The sequence below is a fragment of the Ranitomeya variabilis genome, chromosome 3, assembly GCF_051348905.1.
Source record: "Ranitomeya variabilis isolate aRanVar5 chromosome 3, aRanVar5.hap1, whole genome shotgun sequence".
In the NCBI taxonomy this organism is placed as follows: domain Eukaryota; kingdom Metazoa; phylum Chordata; class Amphibia; order Anura; family Dendrobatidae; genus Ranitomeya; species Ranitomeya variabilis.
The window spans coordinates 64,472,779-64,498,363 of record NC_135234.1 but is presented as its reverse complement, the minus strand read 5'-3'; the positions used below and the strand labels follow the sequence as shown (position 1 = coordinate 64,498,363).

Genomic DNA, 25,585 nt, shown 5'->3' with positions numbered 1-25,585 from the left:
CATTTATGCCCCCAACTTTGGGCAGCTAAAATTTCTTAACAATTTTTTTTAAAACTCTTAGTTCCATTCAACACGGTCACAAGCTGGTTGCAGGTGATTTTAATATCCCGATGTCTAAAAATTTGGATTGCTCTGTGTCATCTCTATCTAGAGGTGAGGAGGACCCTCTTATTAATTCTTACCACCTTCATGACATCTGGGGATATTTGCACTGTAATGAGTGTGATTATACCTTTCTGTCACCTAGGCACGGCTCTTATAGTAGGATTGACTTTGTGTTGGTGGACGATGTGGCCCTTACCCACTGTGTTTCAGCAGCCATAGGCAACATTACCTGGTCAGATCATGCCCCAGTATCAGTGTCTCTTAAAGACCCTTTGGCCATTAGACCTCCCCCACAATGGCGCCTAAATGACCATCTTTTGGCGGACCAATCCAAATCTCATCTCATTGGAAAGGCCCTGCAGGAGTTCTTTGCCACTAACGATTCTGCTGACATTGCTGATGATACTCTGTGGTTTGCACACAAGGCTGTGGCTCATGGCTTTTTTATTAAGATGGCTGCGATAGCTAAACGGAAATACAACTGGCCCTACAAACGGCGTTAGATGAATTAGCCTGCCTTGAAGCTTCCCTCTATAACCTTAACTCTGACCCGAATACCCTCCAGCCTTCCCAAGAGTTGATAGCTTCTTGGAGAAGGCCAATCTCCCCATGGTTAGCACAGAGCAATTGACCCCTCTTAATGCACCAATCATAGAGTCCGAAATCTCACAAATAGTTAGAGAAGCGAAAAAGCATTCCTCTCTGGGCCCAGATGGTTTTTCCTTTCCCTACTATGCCCAGTTATTTCCTATTCTTTCCCCTTACCTTTTGCGTTTGTTTAACAACTGGCTAACGGTTAGGAGTAAGGAGTGAGGGACTGGAAGCCTCTATAGCGACACTCCCCAAACCGGGAAAACCCATAACCTCCCAGGGAAATTTTCGCCCTATCGCTCTCTTGAACTGTGACGTTAAAATTTACGCTAAAATCTGGGCTATCAGACTACTGGCAGTGCTTTCTACACTCGTACATCCTGACCAAGTTGGGTTTGTGCCAGGTAGGCAGACTAGAGATGGCACAAGGCAGCTGATTGATCTGCTGGATGTGGTGGAGAGGGGAAGCCTCCCCAGTGTATTCCTGTCACTTGACGCTGAAAAAGCGTTTGACAGGGTGCACTAGGGATATATTGAGCTCACTCTGAAAAAATTCGGCCTTATAGACCAGATTTCTAAAGCTATTATGGCTCTATATTCCAATCCTTGCATGTCTGTGCGCTCTGCTGGCTTCAAATCCCGGACATTTCCTATCTCCAATTGGACCTGCCAGGGCTGCCCCCTCTTTCCTCTCATTTTTGCTCTGATCATGGAGCCTCTTGCTGCCATCGTAAGACAATATACGGACATTAAGAGTGTGACAGTTGGTGGAATCGACCACAAAATTGGCCTATATGCCGACGACGTAGTTTTGACTTGCTCCACTCCCCTCGAATCCTTGAATGCAATTACTTCCATTCTTCACCAATTTTCCGCGGTTTCCTATTACAAACTTAACCTGAATTAGTCTACGATTTTTCCCCTGTTTCTCCCGGTTCCCCTCCAATTACAGATCCAAGCTAAATATTCCTTCATCTGGTCCACCCTTGGTTTCACTTACCTGGGCATCCAAATAACCAAGTTAGCTGATATTGTCCATCTTAACTGTGAGGTGACCCTTTCGGATATCAAAAAATGCATAGACCAATTTTCTAGCTCTCCTCTATCGTGGATGGCAAGAATTCAAACATCTAAAATGATAATTCTCCCCCAAATTATATAGCTATTCAGATGCCTTCCCTTAGCCATCCCCTCTAAATATTTATCAGCCTTCCAGTCGCTTATTGACCGCTTCATTTGGAATAAAAAACCTCACAGAATTAAATGCCAAATTTTGTCTTTGCCATATGCGAAGGGTGGGTTGGGTGCTCCTAGGGTTCAGGCCTATCATAGGGCTGCAATTTTGGAACCTCTCAAATTATGGTGGGAAGGGGACTCCCTCCTCCCTTGGTTTATGATTGAGTCCCACTTTGCTCCCAGGAATTGTCTTAAACTCCTGTTAGAGCTCCAGCTGCTCCATGTCTCTTTGGGTGGTCCTTACCTTAGATCAATTAGATCTGCTTTAAAACTTTGGGCTGCCTTGTGCCCCACTCACTTCTCATTTTTGTATGATTATGTCTCTTTGCAAGCTTTAGAATATGCTATTGATAACATTTCCCTGACTTCCTGGAGAGCGCGTGGGGTGCACTGGGTGGCTGATCTCTATGGCTCAATTGGTTTGTTTGTATTTTCAGACTTAGTTAATCGCTACTCCTTGTCTACCAAAGACTTTCTTCAATATCTCCAGGTTCGCAGCTTCCTGAGACCTAATCGGCTGTTTAGTGCACCTTCACCCCCGTCGGACACCCCGGCTCATCGCTTTTTTAGACCATGTACCATAGTTCCTCATTTTATTTCTAGCATTTATAAGGCTCTACTGACCCATGGTGTAGCGGACAAGCTTCCCTTCATGGCATCTTGGGAGTCCTCCCTCTCCTTCGAGGCCTCTCTGGAGGACTGGCATAGTGCTATGATACACCCCTATAAATTTTCCTCGTGCCTCGGACATCTTGAGCAGTCTAAAAAGATCCAGCTTCAGTAGTACATCACTCCTGTCAGGTGGGCTAAATTCCACCACACTTCCTCCTCGCTTTGCTGGAAGAAATGTAATGCCACTGGTTCCCTTGCCCATGTTTGGTGGAGCTGTCCGTGCAACCAAGTTTTCTGGTGCCAGGTTGAATCTATTCTTGCTGAAGTGACCCATCTCCCCTTCATCCTGACTGGCCCCTTGTACTGGGTATTTCTTTACTGGACCTCCCTCCCCCCCTTCATCCTGTGATTTCTAACATTCTTGTTGCAGCTAGGCTTTGCATTGCCAAATACTGGAAGTCTCCTATTGTCCCGTCTAGGAATGAACTTATAGCCAAAGTCAATCTCCATTTTAGTTATGAAACTACTTCAGCTGATTGTCTCTCAAAAAACAATAAGGTCCTGTCGTGGTGGGATCCATGGAGCACGTCGTCTTTTGCATCTCCCAATGTCCGGTCTCATTGTTTTTAGAATTATGTCGGCTCTCTGGTGTTTCTCTGTATATTCATGCCTCTGTGGATGTAACTCTGTGGACTGCTTACTTTTGAGCCCCCATTCTTCCCTTTCTTTTTTTCCTGTACCTCCCCCCCACCCTTTTCCTTCCCCCTGGTTGGGGATACTCCTGTTTATATGCCTCCTTTGATTCAATAAAAATTTGAATGGTTAAAAAAATATATATATTGATTTCTGAACTCTTCCAGAGTTAAAACATTAGTATTGTTGTTTCTAAATTATTATGAACTTGTTTTCTTAGCATTAATTGAGGTCTGCAAGCAATGCATTTTTTTTTTTGTTATTTTGAACATTTCTCATTTTCTGAAAATAAATACAAAATTTAGTGCTTGGAAATTCGAAGACATGTTGTCAGTAGTTTTATAGAATAAAAGAAAAAAATAATTAAAATCTTGGCAAGACATAACATTGTATGGCTGAGAAATGGAACCCTACAATGAAATTTTAAAGCTTCTTCTCAGTTTTAGAGATCACAGAAATATTGCCAGACCACATAACACCGTATGGCTAAGAAATGAAATTTTGCAAAAAAAATTAAAAGCTTTTTCTCAGTTTTAGAGCTCACAGAAATCTACTTCACATTACGGAATAGCGCATGGCTGAGAAATGCAGACAAAGAAAATGTTTCAACGATTTTTGGGTGTGTTATATAGCTAAAAAAAGGACTTCAAAGAACTCAAGTAATACTTGATGGATCAAAATATATTCAATTTTTTCAGCCCCCACTAAAAAAGCCACAGCTATATATTTTGTGAAGAACTGCACAACTCTAATTCCTGTCAACTCATTGTATTGAGCTACTCTTCCTGCTCCTGCGACTCTCTCTCTCCCTGGGCTAAATACAGCTTGTATGTGATCCAAATGATTAGCCCTTATAGGGGCTGTTAATATGATGGCTCAGCTTCAGCACCAGTATCAACACTACAGGCCTTTGATTCTTTATACTTTGCACACACAGGCCTAGACAAGCTCTCTTTTCCTCCAATACTTAGTGCCATAGAGCTGTGCAACGGTGTCACTGTGCCGAGCCAGGTAGCGCCTATCATTTTATAATCCCTGATGATGTCAGAAGGCCAACAAATCACAGTAATGCCACAACAAAGATGGCTATGGCATTACAGTGACTCACAGGCAATCCCGCATCCTTATTGGCTGCCTAACAAGTGCCAACGATGTGGGTTGGGGATTCGAGTTTGAACTCTTGCACCGCCCATTGCTGACCGAGTAACAAGCACATCCGAGCACCGTGATACTCGAGTGACAACAGAGTATCACCAAGCACGTTTGATCATCCCTAATCAATATCTATAAGGCCATGTTCAGTATTTGGTGAGTTTATCTTAGTATTTGTAAGCAAAAACCAGGAGTGGGTGATAAATACAGAGGTGGTGACGTGTCTCTATTATACTTTTCCTCTGATTGTTCCTCTCTGGATATTTTTTTTCTGTGATGCTAGTAAAAGAAATAGACATGTCTTCTATGATTTTTGCACAGACACAAAAAACATTGTTTTGTGAACAGCGCTATAGACTATAATAGGTACGTGTTCTATGAGTGGACATCTGACATCTGAATCATACCTTAATTATGTATTTTAAACCTCAGTTAATTTGGAGAGTTTAGAATCACACACAGCACCATTGTCCTCTGTTGAAATCCCACCAAATTCTTCAATTCTATGAAACTTGTATGTTCTCTGTTTGTTTCTTTCCATAATTATGAGACTTACATGCAGGGAATTTAGGTGATGAACCCCAATGAAGACATTAATGATGACGTCCCTACAGTGCTGTGTAATATGCTGGAGCTAGTTATATAGGCACGAGTAATAAATAAAATCAGATGTTTAAAAACAATATTTGGAAAGAAGAGCATAAAATCAATTTTATTTATAGTATGAACAAACAAAGAGCCTTTTACCTTCTGCCACAGTAACGAAATAACAAGCCAAAGTCACACAAATTGCAGGACTCTCTCTTTACTTATTTTGTAGAAAAGAATAAAGGAAGCACAATATATCTCAAGTATCATCTGTTTGTAAACAGGACATACTGTATGTAGTGAAAAACTTTGTAAGTAATAATAAGCAATATTTGTTTTAATTCAAAACAAACAAAAATGCATAAAAATATATACACCAGTGGAATGGACACAGGTAAAAATGTTTATTTTATGGAAAGTGACGCTAAAGTGTAACAGACGCTTTTACAGTAACTATTATAAACCCTTTACTCATTTATATAAGAACTAGATGGTGGCCCGATTCTAACGCATCGGGTATTCTAGAATATGCATGTCCACGTAGTATATTGCCCAGCCACGTAGTATATTGCCCAGCCACGTAGTATATTACCCAGTCACGTAGTACATTGCCCAGTCACGTAGTATATTGCCCAGTCACGTAGTATATTACCCAGTCACGTAGTGTATTGCCCAGTTACATAGTATATTGCCCAGTCACGTAGTATATTGCCCAGCCACGTAGTGTATTGCCCAGTTACATAGTATATTACCCAGTCACGTAGTACATTGCCCAGTCACGTAGTATATTGCCCAGTTACGTAGTGTATTGCCCAGTTACATAGTACATTGCCCAGTCACGTAGTATATTACCCAGTCACGTAGTGTATTGCCCAGTTACATAGTATATTGCCCAGTCACGTAGTACATTGCCCAGTCACGTAGTATATTGCCCAGTTACGTAGTATATTGCCCAGTGATGTAGTACATTGCCCAGTCACGTAGTATATTGCCCAGTTACATAGTATATTGCCCAGTGACGTAGTATACAGCACAGAGCCACGAAGTATATTGCCAAGTCATGTAGTATACAGCACAGAGCCACGTAGTATATTGCCCAGTAACGTAGTATATTGCCCAGCGACGTAATATATTGCCCAGCGACGTAGTATATTGCCCAGCGACGTAGTAAATTGTTCAGCGCCGTAGTATATTGCCCAATTACGTAGTATATTGCCCAGCGACGTAATATATTGCCCAGTTACATAGTATATTGCCCAGTGTAGTATACAGCGCAGAGCCATGTAGTATATTGCCCAGCCACGTTTGTCACAGGTTAAAAAATAAAAAATAAACATATACTCACCTTTCCGAGGGCCCCTTGTAGTGCACGGCAGCTTCCGGTCCCAGGTTGGTCTGAGCGCAGGACCTGTGATGACGTCGCGGTCACATGACCGTGTAGCGGTCACATGACCGTGACGTCACGTCAGGTCCTTTCCGCACAGGCGCGCAGGACTTGTGATGACGTCGCGGTCACATGACCGTGACGTCATGGCAGGTTCTTCTGCCATACCATCTTTGCCACCGCAACCTGCAACGGAAGATGGCGGGCTGCGCGAGCGGCTCAGCGGACTACAGAGGGGGAGTATAGCAGGTTTTTTTATTTATTTATTATTTTTAACATTACATTTTGTACTATTGATGCCGCATAGGCAGCGTCAATAGTATAAAGTGGGGGACACACAGGGTTAATAGCGGCGGTAACGGAGTGCGTTACCCGTGGCATAACGCGGTCCGTTACCGCCGGCATTAACCCTGCCCCGGCCATTTTTTTCTGGACTGTGTGCGTCGCTGATTGGTCGCGGCAGCCATGACAGGCAGCTGGCGAGACCAATCAGCGAACAAATAACCGCGACAGACAGACAGAAGCATAGACGGAAGTACCCTTAGACAATTATATAGTAGATGGGTCCTATATGTAGGGACTAAACTGGATCCTAAGATCCTTTAAATCTGATTCTTTATTTTAGTGAAAATCACCATTCACATAACATACCGTAATATGTTACTAAAATACTTGTGCCTACTTATAATGCTTTAATATGTTTTTTATTCCAGATGGATAGATTGGGATAGATTGGGCTGCTTCCATGATTAAAATGACTCTTCACACTGGATTTAGAGTTGAGGCTTTTATTAATACAACACATGTCAACACCAAACCGGCATCTTTCTCAATTAAAAAAAATCAAATGTACATAACGCAGCACAGCTTGAGGCATAAAAAGCCTGACATTGGAAATGCCTATTGGGGAGTTTGACCAGATTGGATGGGAGTGGAGTGTTCAAGTGACAGTGGAGTGAAAATTCAGAACTTAAAGGAGTGGTCTGGAACTAAACTGTATTTTATTCCTAAATGTCTATTTGATGTCATAATCTAATCTCTTTTGTACTATACTTTAATTAAAAATCCTCTACTGATTCCTCTCTACACTAACTACTTTATTTTTTTTTACTACTTTCTCTTTGATGGTGCTTCGTTTAAGAATCCCAGTGCATGCTGGGATAGTCAAACAAGTTGTTATCAAGGGGCAGAGACTAAAGTCATTGCCACAGCCCCTTCCCACTACTTCAAACGAAGCATTATCAGTCATCAGTATACCAATGTGCAGAAACCAGCGCCGCCCCTGCAAGTAACATCACTTCAGGTGTGGCACTGATCTCTGTACATCTGGTATTCTTCTTACAACACGTACTGACAGTGCACTCGTTGCCTTCTGATCAGAGTCGGCGAGCGACTGCACTGTCACTGTGTATATTGCACAGTGACAAGCACCTACTAACCATCAAGGAGGGGGCAGAGGTTACGGCAGTGACCACAGTCTCTGCTCCAGATGACAATTATCTCAGCATGCATTGGGATTCTCAAATGAAGAGGGTGTACAGAGATTGGAAGAAAAGCAGTGTGCGGTGAAAAAAGAGCAGAACAGTTAGTGTTAGGCCGGTTTCACACGTCAGTGTCTCCGGTACGTGTGGTGACAGTTTTCTCACGTAACGGAGACACTGACACACGTAGACCCATTCAAATTAATTGGTCTATGCACATGTCTCCGTGTTTTCACGGACCGTGTGTCCATGTGCAAAACACAGAGACATGTCCGCTTATCTCCGGCAGCACGTACTGCAATACGTCCTGCACACGTGCACACGGAGAACAGTGTGCACTCTCCTTCATGTGCACGTACCGCCCGCAGGAGAGACAGCGCTACAGTAAGCGCTGTCCCCCCTGCGTGTGGTGCTGAAGGCAGCATTCATCTCTTCTCCCCGCAGGAGAGAAGAGATGAATGATCAAGTTTTTTTCTCTTTTTTGTTAAAAATAAAGTTGCATGTGACCCCCACCTCCCACCCCCAGTGCGCCGCCCGGCCCCTTGCAGAAGAAATACTCACCCGGCCAGCTCCCGCGATGTCTCCTCTCTCCAAACTTGATCATTCATCTCTTCTCTCCTGCGGGGAGAAGAGATGAATGCTGCCTTCAGCACCACACGCAGGGGGGACAGCGCTTACTGTAGCGCTGTCTCTCCTGCACGGTCCGTGTGGTCCTCAGGCGGCACACGGGTGGCACACGGATGCCGCATGTGTGCCACACTGATGTGCCACGTGAGCACACGGACACACGGACACGGATAACTCCGGTACCGATTTCTCCGGTACCGGAATTATCTGGACGTGTGAAAGAGGCCTTAGAAGGTGTTCTTAGCCTGAGATGCAGTTTTGTATGAAGGAGCGCTTTAAAAGTGGTAAAGAATAAAAAGAGAAGATATTTAGTTTGAAAAGGAGAAGTTCAATGATCAAATATTTTTTCCTGTGAAGAAATGTGTGGTGTGAAAGATATTGTGTGTGAAAGTGCGGAGGGGAGGCTGTGAGAAAAGAGGTTTCCGGGATAAAATGAGCTAAGCGATTGGATTGTGCAAAGATAAGATAAAAAGAGAGAGGGAAGAAAAAAAATATATCTATTTCGTAAAACTGTGACATAGGCAAAGGAATAAAAGTTGTTTTTTAGCATATGATTAGTGGAGGAGTAAGAGAGGGGAAAAATAGGGGGAGAAGAAGAAAATCATAAGAAAATGGCAATTAGTGGTATTGAAACTATTGTAAAATAAATGAACTAGATGAAGGATAAAAGTGTGAGTAGAGGGAATGAAAGTGTGGGAATGAAGAGGATGAGTGATAATTTGCAATAAAAAAGCTACAGTATGAAAGAAAAAGGAATACATTTGGGGCAAAGTAGTGTAAAACAAGAATGGGAGTGCAGAGAATAGTAAAATGTCTATCAAGGGCTTGATAAAAGAAATGAATATATGGTAAATTCATAGATTCTTCAAAATATAACTCTAAAAATTAATAGAGAACATGAAAAAAAATACAAGTATATATATTAAACCATAAACAAATCCTAAAAGGGAGAAAAAATATGGTAACTTATTTAAAAGAGAGACATTTGATAGGAACAAGGTAACTTTAGAGATAACATATGGAGAAGATTAACATGTAAAATTCATATACAAACAAAAAAATCTGGGGATAAAATAAAGGTATCAATGTATACTAAAACATACACATGGTTAATGTTTAAAAGATATATAACCCAGAGTAAAAAAAAATAAGGATATAACAGAAATTAGTGATGATAATCAAATTTAAAAAAACATTAATAAAACATGGGGCTAAAAGAAGGACCTGAAGATAAAGATGAGCAGATAAAATTAAATAAAAATGTCAGTGACTTCCTTAAGCCCGTGTGGTGTGTTTGCTATCCCTGTAAATCCAGCATGATTCTTCTTTTCAAGAGTTTCCATAGGGTTAGGGGCCTCAAGGAATATTGATTCAATTGATATGATGAAAATACTAGCTGTGTTCTTGTGTTCCATCCTGCAATGCTGGGAAAGACCATGTTTCATAAAACTCTTTGTAATATTAGCCCTATGGGAAGTTATCCTTTGATGCAGAGTTTGGGTGGTCCTACCAATATATTGTAGACCACATTGGCACTATAAGATGTATAACATGTCATGTCTGACAATTCATATTTGTCTTGAGGAAAAATAATTGATGTGTATGATTTGATCGGATGGTTTGGATGTTATGAATAACTCATTACAGAAGTTGCACTTAATTCTAGCTTAATTCTATGGTACTCATTAAATGTTACAATATAAAGCCTTTTTTTATAGTGGCTGCAAGATATATGGATATGGCTGCTGGCATCAACATCTTTAAAAAAGTTTTAAGTAATTTGGCGATCCTCAAGTTGAGAAATCGTAGTATCTAAAAAAATTGATGCTGTCAATCATTACAGTTCAATTTTTCTAAAAAAAAAAAAAAAAAAAGTAATATATCTTGTTAGAGTTCCTTTTCCAAAGGATGAAAAGATCATCAATATAACTTTTGCATAAAATGTTTATATAGAATTTGGAATTGTATATAAATTTGTTCTCAAACTTCTCCATAAACTTATTGGCATAACTTAGGATAACTTCGCCCCCATTGCTGTTCCACGTATGTGGTGATAAGTATCAACTATGAAAGTTTTGTGAGGTGCACTAAGTTTCGTGTAATTTTCTAAGAATATACTAACACATTGTAAACCAATTTTGTGCTTAATGTTAGTACATACGGAGGTGGCGTCAAATGTAAAAAATATGTGAAAATAATCCCAAGATATGTTCCTGTGGTATTCTGATGAGGTGAACGTAATCCTTCAAATGGCTAGACAAACTTTTGACATAGGACTGAAGAATGTTGTTGAGATAAAAGTATAAATTTCTTGTTAAATATCTAATCCTCAATATGATTGGCTTCCCTGGGGGGGTCTTTCAAGGATTTATAGATCTTTAGCAGATGATGGAAAAATGGCATGTTTCGACCAATAACCATTAAAAATATTTTTCTTTTTTCTTCAAAATTTCCAGTTTGTATACTTTGAAAATCTATTGGGAATAATTGACAAGTATTGATGGAAAAGGATCTGCAAGTTTGTAATGTCCTAGGCTAGACAAAATGTTTTGAGCTTTTTTTATATAGTCTTTGCAATCCTGTATTACTATACCCCTGCCCCCTTGTCAGCTGACTGACAATGTTGAGGTTCATTTTTAGGGATTGGACATCCAATTTTTCTTGTTTGTGAGCTTGTTAATAGTGATGAGCGAGTATACTCGTTGCTCAGGATTTCCTGAGCACACTCGGGTGATCTCCGAGTATTTGTTATTGCTCCGAAATATAGTTTTCATCGCCTCAGTTGCATGATTTACGGCTGCCTGATATGCTGAATACATGTGAGGAATGCCTGTTTGTTAGGGAATTCCCACATGTATTCAGCCTGTCCAGCAGTGGTAAATCATGCTGCTGAGGCGATGAAAACTATATCCCCGAGCAATAACAAATACTCGGAGATCACCCGAGCGTGCTTGGGAAAACCCGAGCAACGAGTATACTCGCTCATCACTGCTTGTTAACAAAGATTATATGGGTACTATTTTTGATATTTTGGAAATGAGCAAATAAGTGCTTAAAAAGGGAACTTGACTTTGCATGAATAGAAGTTTGAAGGTAAAAGTTAATTTTTTTTGACTGAGTGTAGACTTCATTTCACATAATTGAAGTGATTTTATATGTGGGAGAATAACCATTTCTTGTAAAATCAAGATCATATTTTCGATGTACAATCAGCATTATGCTACATAGAAGGATGCACTGTAGAGAGTAACCTAAGCCCTTCAATATGGTCCAGGCCATTATTTTTGTTCAAGCCAAAGTTCAAAAGCAATTTCTGGAATTCAAATAAAAGTCAAGTAATCAACATGATGTAGAATCCTAAGAACTTTTCAAGATTTTCAGATCAACAAATCCAATTTTCCAATTATTCAAGGAGTTACCTATTACCTCAAAGATGTGATCAAATTTGCCTAGAAATCCATTATTGATGCAGACAATACCGTTTACAATCACCACCATAACTTCTGGGGACCTCTCACACATTACCCCTTAACCAGTAGTATTTGGTTAAAAGGAAAGTTTGTCTTCTTGTACAAGAGCAAGTCAACGTGAACTTTTACTTCTGCCACAATTGAACTTTGTACTTTTTCTTGGCTTACATGTACGGTATGTAAGTTGTAGGACCGCATTCTCCAGAAAGTGCTGAGGGCCCCAGCCTTTCTTCTGCATTCCGGAAGATTCATGCTGGGAGTTGAGCAGAGTATAGAACCACTATATAGCAATCATGAGTAAACTTTTCACAGTCAATTGGCCAAATATATTATTTATTTTCTTCATCCTGTGAACAAACAAAATAGGGAAAAGGCTCATATTAAATGAGTGCAAATTCCTGGCTAAGCATCTGTGTATTTCAAGATTGTTGGAAGATCATTCCCGGTGACTACATCTTGAAGCTCATCAAGAGAATGCCAAGAGTGTGCAAAGCAGTCATCAAAGCAAAAGGTGGCTACTTTGAAGAACCTAGAATATTAGACATAATTTCAGTTGTTTCACACTTTTTTTGTTAAGTATATAATTCCATATGTGTTAATTCATAGTTTTGATGCCATCAGTGTGAATGCACAATTTTCATAGTCATGAAAATACAGAAAAATCTTTAAATGAGAAGGTGTGTCCAAACTTTTGGTCTGTACTGCATACTAGTCAAAAAAATAAAGGAAGCACTAAAATACCACATCCTAGATATCAGTGAGTGAAATATTACAGTTGCAAATGTTTATTCATTACATAGTGGAAGGCATTGAGAATAAAGCATAAAAATTATCAATGTAAATCAAAAGTAATGTTCCATGGAGGTCTGGATTTGGAATGTTCCAATGTCGCCAAAGTGGAAAATTAAATTACAGGCTGATCCAATTTCAGTGGAAATGCCTCAATATATGGAAATGATGCTCAGCAGTGTGTGTGGTTTCAACGTGCCTGTAAGACCTGCCTACAATTCCTGGACATGCTCCTGATGAGGCAGTGGATGTTCTCCTAATGGATCTCCTTCGAGACCTGGATTAAAGCATCAGTCAACTCCTGTACAGTCTGTGGTACAAAGTGGAATTGGTGGAAGGAATGAGACATGTCCCAGATGTGCTCAATTGGATTGAGGTCTGGGGAATGAGCAGGCCACTCAAGAACATCAATGCGTTCATCATGCAGGAACTGCTGACATACTTCAGCCACATAATGCTTTGCATTGTCATGCATCAGAAGGAACCTGGGGCCCACTGCACCTTCATATGGTCTCATAAGGGGTCTGAGGATTTCATCCCAATAACTAATGGCAGGCAGGGTACATCTGGCTAACACATGGAGGGCTATTCAGCCCTCCAAATAAATGCCTTCTCACACCATTACTAACCCACTTTCAAACCTGTCATGCTGGAGGATGTTGCAGGCAGCAGAACAACCTCCGTGGCATCTGCAGACTCTATCACATGTGCTCAGTGTGAACTCTCATCCCTGAAGAGCACAGGGCACCAATGTCACCCTACATGGTGTTGGGCTGTAAGCACAACACCCACTTATGGAAATTGGGTCCTCATGCTACCCTCATAGAGTCTGTTTCTGACAGTTTGAACAGACACATGTTAGTGACCTGCTGGAGGTCATTTTGCAGGGCTCTGGCACTGCTCCTCCTGTTATTCTTTACACAAAGAAGGAGGTAGTGGTCCTGGTGCTGGGTTGTTGCCTTTTTACAGCCCCATCCACGTCACCTGTTGTCCTGGCCTGTCTCTTAGTATCTGCTCCATGCACTGGACACAGTGCTGACAGACACTGCTACCCTTCTTGAAACAGTTAACCTTGATGTGCCATCCTGGATGAGCTGCACTACCTGAGCATCTTCTGTGGGTTGTAGACCCCGCCTCATTCTACTGTACATTACTTCTAAGGGCTCCCGATGTAGTAGGGACAGGTGGTAGGTGGTGTAGAAAGAAATGAAGGACACAGGGTTGCAGTCTCTTTACCTCTTTACTGTATGATTCAGGCAGCCACAGTCCAGGATACTAGAACACAGGTGCTGGTGGTGGTCCGGCCGGCTTGGAAGCGTCTCAGGAATCCCCCTAACCAGGTGGAGTTGGAAGCCTTCCTTCTAGCGCTTTGGTGTTGTAGTCCCTTGCTGCCTTAGGCCTCACACAAGGTCCTCACGTTCTCTGTCTCACTGTAGGTAGGACACTAACCCATATGACAGGTAACTCGAGCCTTTTTACTGGATCTCTATCATGACCCGGGCTCTATCTGTTATTGTGTCCTCGGGTGTTAATGGTGGACAGGTAACTTGAAATCTAGCTGTCTGCCGGTTTCTGCTGTGGTGCATGAAGTTACCCCCACAACCTCGGTCTTCCGGCTACTGGTATATGTGCTCAGCGTGGAGGAAGTTCAGTCGCAACTTCTCTCTCCAGCTCTTCACTTCGCCTTTGCTCCTTCCTCCTTTCAGTCTATTTACAAGTTGCTCTGCTCTCTTTTTCCTTCCCAGGAGCTGCAGAATCACTTGTCTGCATGGCCCCAGCTTTCCTTCCTGTGACACTAGCAAAAAAAGAGGCAGAAGAAGTGGAAGAGGATATAGACTTGTCACAGCAAGGATATGAGGGAGACAGTCAGAGTGAAAATTATGATGACTATGACACTGACCACGACAGACAACCATTGAAATGAGCTTATGACATTGAAACAATGAGGTACTTGGTTGTGCTGGCGGGCATGGCAAGCTGCATGCTGAATGTTTATAGGAGGACAGTCATATTGTTAACATGAATCAAAGTGATAGCAATTGAAAAGCCACTCATTTAGGCCATTGCAATAAAAACAACATTTTCCAGCTTCTGAATAGGAGTTCAAATCGGCTTACTGATGGGAACAGAGCCATCACTTGCTCCGCAAAGATTTCACAGGGCAATTGCCTGCCACCCACACTACTGATGAGCAAACCCCATTGAGATGCACACAGACAGAAAGTTACCCCAACTGTGCCAGCGTTACAACAAGTAGCTGAAGCAGCAGTAGCAACATCTACAGTATATTTGATATGACAGACCAGATGTTTTTTTTCTGCCATTGAGAAAACCTGGCACACCTCAGAAAACACAGACAAACCAACTGAATATCCAGGATCAGAAATACCAGGACTCTGTCCTTTCTCAGGCCAATCCCATGGATTTCTGGGTCAACAAATTAAACCAGTGACAAGAACTGTCTCAGAGCGTTCTGTCATATACAACATCGAATGTCATGTCAGAAAGGGTACTCAAAGAAGCCAGTAGATTTGTAACACCAAAGTGAGGCAGATTATTTGCCACAAACATGGAATACATAACATTTGACAATCTGAATCAGGCATGGATCAGTGCAGACTTTCATGCACCGATGGCTGATGCCAACTATTAAATCAACCATCTCATCTGTCTTCCTGCTTGACTGATATTGACTGGGGTTTTTTTTTCACTTTTATTTGAAAGGCCATTACTTCTTCTCATTCAAAATAGTATAGTACAATTGCTTTGTCTCCCTAATTAAAATGATAATTTTTGGATCACTTAGTTAAGTGTAAAACGTTTTATACTCCCGAAACAGGAATAATTGTTGCACCTGACCACCTGAAAATACCAGAGCTTCTTCTGTTTGCATCGCCTGTCTATAAACAATAGTAATATATGCATCAACCCTGCTCCAAAAAAGGATAATTTTTAGACCATTTATATAATTCTCTGATAAATGTACTAAAAATAATTATTTGTATATTCTGCACATTCACTTAAAGGGAACCTGTCACCTCCAAAATCGATGGTGAGGTAAGCTTACCGTCATCAGGGGCTTATCTACAGCATTCTATAAGGCTGTAGATAAGCCCCTGATGTTACCTGAAAGAGGAGAAAAAGACATTAGATTATACTCACTCAGGGGTGGTCCCGCTCCGATGGGCGTCTCAGGTCCGGTACAGCGCCTCCCATTTTCATTCCATAACGTCCTCTTCTGGTCTTCTGCGGCTCCGGCGCAGGCGTACTTTGTCTACCCTGTGGAGGGCAGAGCAAAGTACTGCAGTGCGCAGGCACCGGAAAGGTCAGAGAGGCCCAGCACTGCAGTACTTTGCTCTGCCCTAAACAGGGCAGACAAAGCATGCCGGTGCCAGAGCCGCCGCGTGAAGACCAGAAGAGGACGTCATGGAATGAAGATAGGAGGCGCCGGAGTGGACCAGAGACACCCATCGGACCGGACCGCAGCGGGACCGCCCCTGGGTGAGTATAATCTAACCTCTTTTTCTCCTCTTTCAGGTAACATCAGGGGCTTATCTACAGCATTACAGAACGCTGTAGATAAGCCCCTGATGACCGTGAGCTTACCTCACCATCGGTTTTGCGGGTGACAGGTTCCCTTTAATATTCTACTACTTTAAACAATTTTTGACATCCGCTGTACTTGTACAGTGCAAGCTGGGAGCATGTGGATGGAGCTGGCTAACAGGTGGAGGTTGTCTCATACATGTCTCAGCCAGGATTTGCCTCATTCTCTGACAGCAGCATAAACAGCCAAATGGCATGAGAGCACATCAATTTATGCGCTCATCGGCCGCCCTCCAACAATGGGTTGCTATGGCCACAGGGGGGTACATCATGGAGCACCGCAGAAATCCAGTCTATGGCTGAGATTGAAAGGAGATCATGATTTTTATAATATACAGAAATGTTGAAGTATTTCTGTATATAGTAATAGTGATCGAATGTTCGCAGGTTCAAGTTCACTAAAAAGACTAACAAATATACTAGAAATTAAGAAAAAAAGTTTTAAAACATATGAAAAATTTAAAAACACAAACATTTCAATCATCCCTTCTTTTCCCCCGATATAAAGAGATTTTTCAAAAATAAAAAATATGCATCTGTGGTATTGCCACATCCATAAAAGTCTAACCTATCAAAATATAAAATTATTTAGCCCTATTGGTAAACTTTGTAAAAACAAAAATAAATTAAACATGACAAAATAGTTTTTTTTAGTTGCATAAAAAAAACAGCGAGGATCAATCAAAAAGTAATAACTATCTCAGAAAGGAAGAGAAAAAGTGATGCATGGCACTGCTACTAAATGTTTCTAATACCACCACAGAAATTCCAAGCTGTTGTGCCTGTATGCCTGCTGCTGGACACTTGGGTGCACGCCTGTCAGTCCATGATAATCCAAAACAAAGAAAAAAATGGAGTGCACTCACCGGTCCAAAATGCAAACAGTCCTTTAATCAAAACATGTGCAGGTACACTGGGAGAACGTGGAACAGAAGGACGATGGCCGTTTCATGCTACTGCGCTGCAACGGGTCCTAATGACGCAGGCGCACTATGTCCCAGAACACAGCAAAATACTTCCGGGACATAGTGCACCGGCACATGTGCAGTAATGCTTTTCGGCTTTGCCCGCAGTTGGGCAAAGCATACTGCGCGTGCACGAGGCAAGATTGCATTGCGCACGCGCGAACTACGGAGGACACCTACTCAAATTCAAGAAATTATTGTGGACAGCAGGGAAGGAAGGGATGAAGGAAAGAAGAAGAAACACCGCCCATCGGACCGGACACAGGGCATTTACATAGCCCGCCAATTTGAGGTGACAGATTCCCTTTAAAATAGAGACATATTTAGCATTATAATACAACTTGCTTGCTTGTTTCTAGATCATACAGATTCCGTTTTAACTTTTGGAGCTTTTTTCATGTTTTTAAAAATGTTTTAAACAAGTTTTTTAGGCTACGTTCACATTTGCGGTGTGCGCCACAGCGTCGGCAACGCAACGCACAACGCAAATGTGAACGCATGCACAACGCTGCTTTTTGCGCCGCATGCGTCCTTTTTTTCATTGATTTTGGACGCAGCAAAAATGCAACTTGCTGCGTCCTCTGCGCCCGGACGCGTGCGCCGCAGTGACGCATGCGGCGCACAACGCAAGTGCGACACATGTCCATGCGCCCCCATGTTAAATATAGGGGCGCATGATGCATGCGCCGACGCTGTGGCGCCCGACGCTGCGGCGCTGACCGCAAATGTGAACTTAGCCTTAGTCCCCATAAAGAACTTGAATCTGTGATGACGTGACCACTGGTACAACATTGTAATACTATATGCTGTTTTTCCGTAGGGAGCCATTTGTACTAGTATTAGTAAATACATTTTTTTAACCTTTCTACATTTTTGCTAATTCAAAAAAAGTATCAAAAATCAAACCATCATTTGCATTGTACAGCCGTACCGTGACACCTGTGTATAGAGAGGCTGCCACCTTTTCAGTCTTTGCTTCCACATTTACAGATTGCAGTTCAGTCTGTAAAATTGCGCTAGTTGCCATGTGTGGCGCAGTCTGTAAAAGATGAAAAAATATAGTAGTCTATGATTATTGAGCACCCTTACATCGATTTTATATATAAGTCACATTACTTCAGTGTCTGAGCTGCAATTTATTTTATTTTATTTTTTTGCTTTTTTTACTCGCTTATATAGCCCCATTTCCACAGCGCTTTACAGACATCATCATTGCTGTCCCCATGGGGTTCACAATTTAAATCCCCTATCAGTTTGTCATTGGAGTTCCAATATCCTATCGAACCCATCAACAGGTGAGGTGCATGTTTTTAGAATCATGTACAACCTTTTTAATAATAAAGTAGTTGCTTAAATAATTTTGATTTGAAAATACTAAATCAAATAATATAATATGTTTTCCAGAACTGAACCATTTTTACCAGCTGCAGTTTGCCCGTTGCTTGGCATTGGAATGTTATTTGGTATATGCTTTCCTAAATTCCTCCATACATATTGTTCACAAAAAATCACACACATTTTTTGCAGCCTTACCATAACGCCTGTGTATGGAGTAGCTTTCAATTTTTCAGTTTTTGATTCAAAATCTGCAACATGTTGCATAGTCTGTGAGGTGGAGTGGGTTTTCCTGCGTAGAACAGTCTGGGAAAGATTAGATAATAATTAGTGATAAGCGAGTGTACTCGTTACTCGGGTTTACCTGAGCACGCTCGGGTGACCCCCGAGTATTTATGATAGCTCGGAGATTTAGTTTTCGTCGCCTCAGCTGAATGAGTTACAGCTGCTAGCCAGCCTGAGTACATGTGAGGGTTGCCTAGTTGCTAGGGAATCCCCACATGTAATTAAGCTGGGCAGTAGCCGCAAATCATCCAGCTGCGGCAAGGAAAACTAAAGGTACCGTTACACTAAACGACTTACCAACGATCACGACCAGCGATACGACCTGGCCGTGATCGTTGGTAAGTCGTTGTGTGGTCGCTGGGGAGCTGTCACACAGACAGCTCTCTCCAGCGACTAACGATCAGGAGAACGACTTCGGCATCGTTGAAACTGTCCCCGGGTAACCAGGGTAAACATCGGGTTACTAAGTGCAGGGCCGCGCTTAGTAACCCGATATTTACCCTGGTTACCATTGTAAAAGTAAAAAAAAAAAAAAAAACACTACATACTCACATTCTGATGTCTGTAACGTCCCCCGCCGGCGTCCACAGGGTTAAAACTGCTTTGGGCAGGGGCGCTTGCTAATGCTGCGCTGCTGCCGAGAGCTTCCCTGCACTGAATGTGTCAGCGCCGGCAGTAACAGCGGTGACGTCACCGCTGTGCTCTGCTTTACAGCCGGCACTGACACAGTCAGTGCAGGAAGCTCTCGGCAGCAGCGCAGCATTAGCAAGCGCTCCTGCCGAAAGCAGTTTTAACCCTGTGGACGCCGGGGGACGTGACAGACATCGGAATGTGAGTATGTAGTGTTTTTTTTTTTTAACTTTTACAATGGTAACCAGGGTAAATATCGGGTTACTAAGCGCGGCCCTGCACTTAGTAACCCGATGTTTACCCTGGTTACAAGTGAACACATCGCTGGATCGGCGTCACACACGCCGAACCAGCGATGACAGCGGGTGATCAGCGACGAAATAAAGTTCTGGACTTCTAGCTCCGACCAGCGATATCACAGCGGGATCCTGATTGCTGCTGCGTGTCAAACACAACGAGATCGCTATCCAGGACTCTGCAACGTCACAGATCGCTGTCGTTCTCGTTGGAAAGTTGTTCAGTGTGAAGGTACCTTAAATCTCCCAGCAGTCATAAATACTCAGAGACCACTCGGGAAAACCTGAGCAACGAGTATACTCGCTCATCATTAATAATAATGTAAAACTTTCTGATTGATAAGGTGTTGCTTAAAAATGTTAAATCTTTGTCACATTACTTTATTAGTTAGCATGAAAATCCTTAGGGTGCTTTTACATTGCATTTAGGGACACGCTTAATGGCCCCATCAGGGCGTATGTCCTAACCCCCCTGCAAAACAGGATTCGGATGTATGCGCCAACAGGGCCATGGACTGTAGTAGTGCTGGCAGAGCGACTGTGTGCTCTGATATGTGTAAGGATACAGCAAACACGTAGGATGCAGTAACGGAACGTAGTCAGCGCAAGGGTTATCAGGGGATTTAATTCTACAGTGGATACACCACACAGGGAGAAGTAGAGGGAAATTTTCTGAATACAAATTACTGTAACTTGGACCTTGGTAGTAAAACAAGTAACTGAGACAATACGTTCAGAGGAAATAGACTTATCAATCCAAAGCAGTCCTCAGTGTATTCCCTGGGTGTAAACGGTGGCACCAAGGCAATCGTGCAGTGGAAATTCGGTGTTGTCCTGGAGAGGATGGCGTCCTGGGTCCTGGAGAAGATGGCATCTTGGGTCCTGTCGTGGGTGATGCTTCCTTGTGGTCCTGATACCGGCTTTGGGTCTGGAAAGAGTAGGAATACACAAGGCAATGTCTCTGTCCTGCACGGCGGTTTCCCCTATGTGGGGTCTGTTTAGAAGCTTAACAGGATATACTTCACAATGGGTGGTACGACTCTCCGGTCTGCGTGGGCGCGAGGCTATGTCCCATAAACGGGCCCTTTGTCTCACAGTCAGCGGTGTCAACGGTGCCAGCGGTGTCAGTGATATCAGTACAAGGCTCTGACGACAGTCTCCGTTTATCGCCCTCTGGCCTTCAAGTCTTAGGCCTGCTCTCACACAATACTCTGCATTAGGAGCACCTACACTGACCTCTTGCGCACTGCACATACCTGCCGTAACTGTCATATTACTCGCACACTGCAATTCCCTCAGCTTAGCCACGCCCCCTTTTCTCAACTGCCGGGAACGGTCCAGGGCCTTAGGCTTTCCCCCCTGCAACATAGGTGACAGCCCCAATGGTTCCGGACCCGTCACAGAGGAAGCACGCCTAGCTGGATTCTTCTTCTTACATATGCATCATTTTCAGGAGTGTACATCCCAGTCTATGGCTCAGTTGGCACATACGTCTGAATACCGTTTTGCAGCGCATTCGGACATACAGTATGCCCTGGCAGGGCCACAGAGTGTGTCTCTAAATGCAATGTGAAAGCACCCTTTCATTTGGTGGCTTCTAGAAGTTTACACTTACCTCACTCACAAATGATGATGACTGTGATTTCTGCAGATTACCATTGTCTCCTTTAATTACAGTATTTCCAACAACTCGGAGAGGATAAGTGGGACTTTTTAATGATGGTCTGAAATGATTCACATCATACTGTGGTGGAAAAAAAATTTGATATGTCTTTCTTAATCCAAAGTCTGTTCTTCGAGAGGTTCTTATTCCTTGCATTTATCCAGGTAGTGTAGAGGTAATTAAAGGTCGTGTTATCTGTGAAAGTATGCAAAATAGCTCTCCTCCAGAATGAAGAAAGCCGACTCACTAGTGCATCCTATAAGACGCTCATGAGAAGTATTCTCATTTTAGGCAACACCATCAGAAAAACTTTAATTTCTGTTTTCCAAACTTAACAATTTGCTTGAGGCACCACCAAGCTGGGTTGTGTTGAAGTGACTGCTGGCTATCAGCCCATCCTACTCTGCTGCTATGGTTTTGTAAAGGAGCGAAAAGATGTCTGACACCCCTGCAGTATTTTATACTGTGACTATTGATGTTTATGTCAATTTGTAATGGATTTAGTACACATTTCTCTGCTCAGGGGTGTGGAGATTAGACAGCTGGGAAAGTAAGAGTTAGCAGCTGGCTAGTTATGGGTCATTTGTTAATGGTCCGATACAAAGAGTCAACCCCCTGTTGTGAACTAAGGAAGCCAGCACTTCAGTGAAAGCCGCTAAAGTCTCTGAATGGCTCTCACTGGGGGAAAATGATGATGTTCAGCGGAAAAAATCCCACCTATCCAAATGAAACCCTGCCCACAGAGCAATTTCATTGGTTGACTGCAGGTAGGTGGGGTTTTGACCCCAGGTGGGTCGGGTTTTAGCTGCCTCAAGTTATCTTAAATATGTGTTCACCTTGTGTGAACACATAGTTAAAAGGGATCCATTTAGGCTCCAAAAAAGCAAGATGTTTTTGGTGAGTGGTGCCAAAGGATCCAGATTACTAAAAAGAGCCAGGCTGCTCATCACTACAGCTCAGATGGTGAGAAGAGTTGCAAGGGAACTAGTGGTAGGAAGTTAATTCTTGGTTCTAGTTAGTGAGAGTTCAGTGTATAGTGAAGACAAGAAATAAAACCAGTCACATGGAGTATGACAGGCCAGATCGCCATATGAGTGTGTGTATTAGGCTGGAGTCACACTTAACGTACAAAAAATTGCACCAATGTTCTCTGTACAGTGATCCGTATGTAATCCGTTTGCAATGCGATAATGCGATTTCCTCGCATCTATATATCCGTGTGACATCCGTACGACATGCATATTTCTCAATGCTTTTCCCCATCGAATTTAATGGCTCAATGGGCTGAAATGAGGAAAATGCTTGCGTATTTTTCGCAAGTCACACGGATGGTCCATGTGATGTGCAATTTTTTTCTTGCACCCATAGACTTGCAATGGTGAGACTCGGCCGACATACGAGTACAATCGCAGCATGCTGTGATTTCACTTGCATGTATAATACGGCCGAGAAAAAAAACAGTGATGGGAGCTGCCCCATAGATTAACAGGGGTCCGAGTGCTATACGATGTTTTCTCACATAGCACTCGTCCGTATTCCTCTCTAGTGTAACTCCAGCCTTAAGGAGGCGATCTGAATACACAGGTAGCAAGCCAGCAATTGGATTTTAAAAGTTGCAAAAAGATCTGAGAACAGTATATAAAACAGGGTGTATTGTGTGTGTATGAGAAGCAGTAGACTGGAGATCTCAACATCTGGAGTAAAGAGCCAGAGGTCGGAAGAGAACAATCTTGGCTTAGCGAGGACCATGAGATCATACAGTGGAATACAGGGACTGAGGCTGACATGTAGGCCAGACCTGATAGCTTTGATGATAAGATACTGGGTTTACCAGGCTGGGGCACATGTGCTGCAAGGGAGTGAGCTGTGGAAGAAGTTAGCCAAAGATGGAGGGCCCTGTTGAAGATATGTGCTGCTACCTGCAACCACAAAGCATAAACCTCTGTATTGTAGTACACAAGATGTAAAAGTCAAGGTTGATCCCTGTTGAATGCTGTATATATTTTCTACCTATTATGTCAGTAAACAACCGATTATTTTTGTATCCTGGAGTGTCTCCTTCCATATGAGGTTACTGGTTCCTGAGTTGATATATCATCCAGCAATATGCTGTCTAGAAAAAGAATAATGAAAAGACATCATCATACACCAAAGAATCCTTCTCACTTGGGTTGCAGCAGAACACTTCAACCAATGCGACCCTTACAGGTCTTTACAAGGCTAACCTCTGCTGTAATCTGCCACTCACAGGATAGCACCAATCACTTAGAAATTGAATTGTTTTTTTATCTCCATGAGAACCTCATGCCTTATTATGATATTTCATGAATACCTAACCATCCACGACTAAGAGTGTGTACACTACACAATACCCTTTCCAACAAGAGTACAATCCCAGGCAACTGGGTGGAAAACAAAATCCCAATGTAAGTATATATTTTAAAAAGGGTATTGATTCCTTAAAACAGTGCTTCTCAAACTAGGAGGCTGGCCTCACCAGTGAGCCACCAGCTAGTCAGCCTCCCATAGCTGAGTAGTAATCATCTGCTTCTCTGTACCTTCCTATAGCTTCGGAAATATTTAGTTTAGTAACCTAATTAACTTATTGGGTATGTATTGTAATGATGATACATCATGTGAGGAGACAGAAAAAAATAAAATGAAGAAAAATTTTTGAATTAGCTTCCAATACAATTATGATATCCTGGAATTATCTTGGTTTCTTTGGTGAGGCTAGGACATTTTTTTTGGTTTGCCTAATGAAGAGGCAAGTATGAAAGGTTTGAGAGGGCCTGCTATCGAAGACTTCTTAGCTCAGTGTGTAGAAACAGTATTACTGTAACTCAGTTACTGATTGGATGGGCATATGACAAGCAATAAAGAAGACGATGAGCTGCTGCTCTTTTTTTATTTTTAAATAAACCAATTTGGTTTTACCAGGTCTGCAAAAGTCCAATCTATCAAAATATAATTATTCTATAAACGCATACGGTAAATTATGGTACATAGATTACAAAAAATACGTAGATATCAGAATTGACACTTTAAAGTCGCCTTCCCTCAAAAATGCAATAAAAAAACTCATTTAACACAAGATGGAACTGATAAAATGTTAGCTTGCCGTGCACAAAACAAGCCCTCACACAGCTTCATTGACAAAAAAGTAAAAATGTTCTGAACATTAGAAAATGGCAACACAAGCTACAGTAATTTCTTTTTTACAAATTTCTCAATATCTTCTTACCACTGAAATAAAAAAAAAACTGCAATTGTACTGACCTCAAGAATCTAGTTGCTAGGTCATTTTTATTACAGAATGAACACTGTAAAATTAATCCATAAAAGCAATAGGAAGAATCAAAGGGTTTTTTCAACGCTTCTTCAATTTTTTTCCTATTTTCCAATACAATTAATTTTACTATACAATGTATCATTATAATATATCCCAGAAAAAAACAAGTCCTTATATTTCTATCTCAACAGAAAAATAGAAAAAAAAAGTGAAAGGGTTAAAGGAATTGTGCCAAGTTATCATCTTTGCACATGAAATTTTAAAATGGGAGTGTATAAATGCACTGTCAACATGTCATTCTAACTTCGTAAAACTTTACTGAGGTCACGTTAACTCACCTGAGGGTCCCATTTCTGTGATGACGACTTCTGTTCTTTATTTTGACAGCTTCGTGTGAACAGTTTGGAAACATCAGAGGGGAATGTGTAGGAAGAGACATCGCTAGAACCTTTATGTCGTGGACGAACTGACACATCGGAAAACATTTCTTGTTTTATTATAGAAGTCAATGGATCTTTATTGTGACTAAACATCACTGCTTGGACTTCCTGTAACATAAAGACTAATTATAATACTTATATTTATTTGGAAGCTTGCGGCTTTAAAATAAAGTCAGGTATTCATGGAGGAAATACTTGGCCACATAGTTGATACCATCACATAGAGACTGCCCACAAAAGCCAAAGCTACAAAATCATCCTACACACATAATGGCACTGTCAGGCGCCGTTACAGGCTATCCCAGGACTAGGGGTTCCTTCGCTATCCCTCAAGCTAGAGGTGCC

The 25,585-nt window shown here is 42.0% G+C and overlaps 1 protein-coding gene across 1 annotated transcript; it reads right to left on the bottom strand.

The window, feature by feature from the left end:
- Positions 1–11,428: 11,428 nt before the first annotated feature.
- LOC143815154 (uncharacterized) lies at positions 11,429–25,342 on the bottom strand. The gene is made up of 5 exons (XM_077294087.1): positions 25,139–25,342; positions 21,461–21,589; positions 18,833–18,940; positions 18,231–18,338; positions 11,429–12,286 (listed from the first exon to the last, which is right to left on the bottom strand). The coding sequence occupies exons 1-5, from the start codon at positions 25,331–25,333 to the stop codon at positions 12,269–12,271; spliced, it is 558 nt and encodes a 185-aa protein (XP_077150202.1). The 5' UTR covers positions 25,334–25,342; the 3' UTR covers positions 11,429–12,268.
- Positions 25,343–25,585: the final 243 nt, after the last annotated feature.

Bases quoted from the DNA above. Each gene is read 5' to 3' on its own strand.
- LOC143815154 (XM_077294087.1), bottom strand. From the start codon at position 25,333: ATGTTTAGTCACAATAAAGATCCATTGACTTCTATAATAAAACAAGAA. The intron at 18,941-21,460 runs GTAAGTGTAAAC...AATCTTTCCCAG, and splicing joins CATCATCATTTGTGAGTGAG to ACTGTTCTACGCAGGAAAAC. The intron at 18,339-18,832 runs GTAAGGCTGCAA...CATCTTTTACAG, and splicing joins CTCCATACACAGGCGTTATG to ACTGCGCCACACATGGCAAC.